The 2,500-nt window shown below is 29.8% G+C and overlaps 1 protein-coding gene across 1 annotated transcript in view; it reads right to left on the bottom strand.

Annotated features, from left to right (window-relative positions):
* Window positions 1–2,316: 2,316 nt before the first annotated feature.
* The window catches only part of LOC123505738 (golgin subfamily A member 6-like protein 7), a 10,722-nt gene continuing 10,538 nt past the window's right edge, over window positions 2,317–2,500 (bottom strand). The window contains exon 9 of the mRNA XM_045257392.1: window positions 2,317–2,468. Within this exon, the coding sequence (XP_045113327.1) occupies window positions 2,349–2,468 (120 nt within the window). The 3' untranslated portion in view covers window positions 2,317–2,348. The remainder of the gene's footprint in view (window positions 2,469–2,500) is intronic.

Below are 2,500 nucleotides of genomic sequence, written 5' to 3'. Positions count from 1 at the left end.
GATTTATGTATTAGTAATATTTCTCTCTCTGTATATATTTGTCTGTATGTCTGTGTGTTTGTGTGTCTGTCTGTCTCTCTGTCTGTGTGTCTATTTGTCTCTCTCTCTTTCTCTCTCTCTCTCTATCTTTCTGTCTGTGTGTTTGTGTGTCTGTCTGTCTCTCTGTCTGTCTGTCTGTCTCTCTCTCTCTCTCTATCTTTCTGTCTGTGTGTCTGTGTGTCTGTCTGTCTCTGCCTGTGTCTCTCTCTCTGTCTGTGTGTCTGTCTCTCTCTCTATCTTTCTGTCTGTGTGTTTGTGTGTCTGTCTGTGTCTGTTTGTCTCTCTCTTCTCTCTCTGCAGTAGGCTGTGGTGTGAGGCCTATACGAGGCAGTCCCAGTGTGCCTAATCTACCTAATTCCATCTATCTATCTACCTAATTCCATCTTTCTCCTTTTAAAAGCTCCCTATTGACTCACCCCCTGACTACATGCCCACTCAGACCGCTCCACTCTTCCACCACTCTGTCTGATAACCATTTCCTTCCCATTTCCTTCCTAAACCTCAATTTTTTCAAGTTTCAACCCATTATTTGTGGTTCTGTCCCCGCTACTGATCCTAACAACTGCATTAAGTCCCCTTTGTTAACACCCTTATACCACTTCAATACTATTAGGTCTATTCTTAACATACGTCTCTCTAAGGAATGTCTGTCTCTGTCTCTGTCTCTCTCTCTCTCTGGTCAACAAAACACAAAGTTCAAAATATCTAAAGAAATTTAATACAATGTTTAATACAAAATTTTAATAAAGATAATAAATAAGTCAATAATTAAGTGAGATTACATAATTACTTACTATTATTACCACTACTACTATTACTACTATTATATTACTATTATAATATTACAAATGTCTTTAATGGTACACGGGAAACAGGAATTACATAGGATATACAGAAATTGAAGGAGAAAATATGAAATTACATAGAAAAGGAGGAAGTTCTGAGATTACATAGAGAATACAGAGATTACATACAAAATACTGACATTACATAGATATACTGAAACTTTGTAGAAAATAGAGCAAAATATAGAAATTACATAGAAATGATCAAAATTACGTAAAAAAATGAGAAATTACATAGATAAATAGAATACTGAAATTATATAGAAAAGAGAAATTACATAGAATATACTGAAATTATAGAAAATACTGAAAATGACATAAAAATAAAGAAAATTACATAGAAAATAGAAAATTACATAGAAAATAGAAAATTACATAGAAAATACTGAAATTACATAAAAAATAGAGAAAATTACATAAAAAATACTGAAATTACATAGAAAATACTGAAATTACATAGAAAAGAGAAATTACATAGAAAATACTGAAATTACAGATAATAGTGAAAATTACATAGAATATACCGAAAATTACATAGAAAATACTGAAATTACATAAAAAATACTGAAATTACATAGAAAATACTGAAATTACATAGAAAAGAGAAATTACATAGAATATACTGAAAATTACATAGATAATAGTGAAAATTACATAGAAAATATTGAAATTACATAGATAATAGTGAAAATTATAGAAAATACTGAAATTACATAGAAAATACTGAAATTACATAGAAAATACTAAAAATTACATAGAAAATACTGAAATTACATAGAAAATACTAAAAATTACATAGAAAATACTGAAATTACATAGAAAATACTTAAATTACATAGAAAATACTAAAAATTACATAGAAAATACTGAAAATTATATAAAAAATACTGAAATTACATAGAAAATACTGAAAATTACATAGAAAATACTGAAATTACATAGAAAATACTGAAATCACATAGAAAATACTGAAAATTACATAGAAAAGAGAAATTACATAGAAAATACTGAAATTACATAGAAAATACAGAAATTACATAGAAAATACAGAAATTACATAGAAAATACTGAAAATTACAGAAAATACTGAAAATTACATAGAAAATACAAAAAATACATAGAAAATACTGAAATTACATAGAAAATACTGAAAATTATATAAAAAAATAAATTAGAGAAAATAGAAGAAAATAGAGAAAAAGAAAAGGAAAAGAAAAATAAATAAATTAAAAAATAAATAAAATAATGACAAATACAAACTCACTCTCTCTCTCTCTCTCTCTCTCTCTCTCATTTACTCTCCTCCTCCTTCTTCATTACTAGTCTCCTCCTTCTCCTCTTCCTCTTCCTCCTCCTCCTCCTCCTCCCCTCCTCCTTCTTCCTGTTCTTCATACAAACCTTCCTTTCCCTCCTCCTCCTCCTCTTCCTCTTCTTTACCTTCTTCTTCTCTTCCTTCTTCTTCTACTACTTCTTCTTTTTCTTCTTCCTCTTCTCTCCTCCTCCTCCTCCTCCTTCTTCTTCTTCTTCTTCTTCTTCCTCTTCTTCTCTTGCCTTTATATCTTCTACTGTCTTCTGCCATTGCCTCTGTCAAAGATAATTGTAGTAGTAGTAGTAGT

Source organism: Portunus trituberculatus, chromosome 2, assembly GCF_017591435.1.
Source record: "Portunus trituberculatus isolate SZX2019 chromosome 2, ASM1759143v1, whole genome shotgun sequence".
NCBI classification, from domain to species: Eukaryota; Metazoa; Arthropoda; class Malacostraca; order Decapoda; family Portunidae; genus Portunus; species Portunus trituberculatus.
Note: the sequence above shows the minus strand (reverse complement) of the source record. Positions and strands in the feature narration are given on the sequence as shown.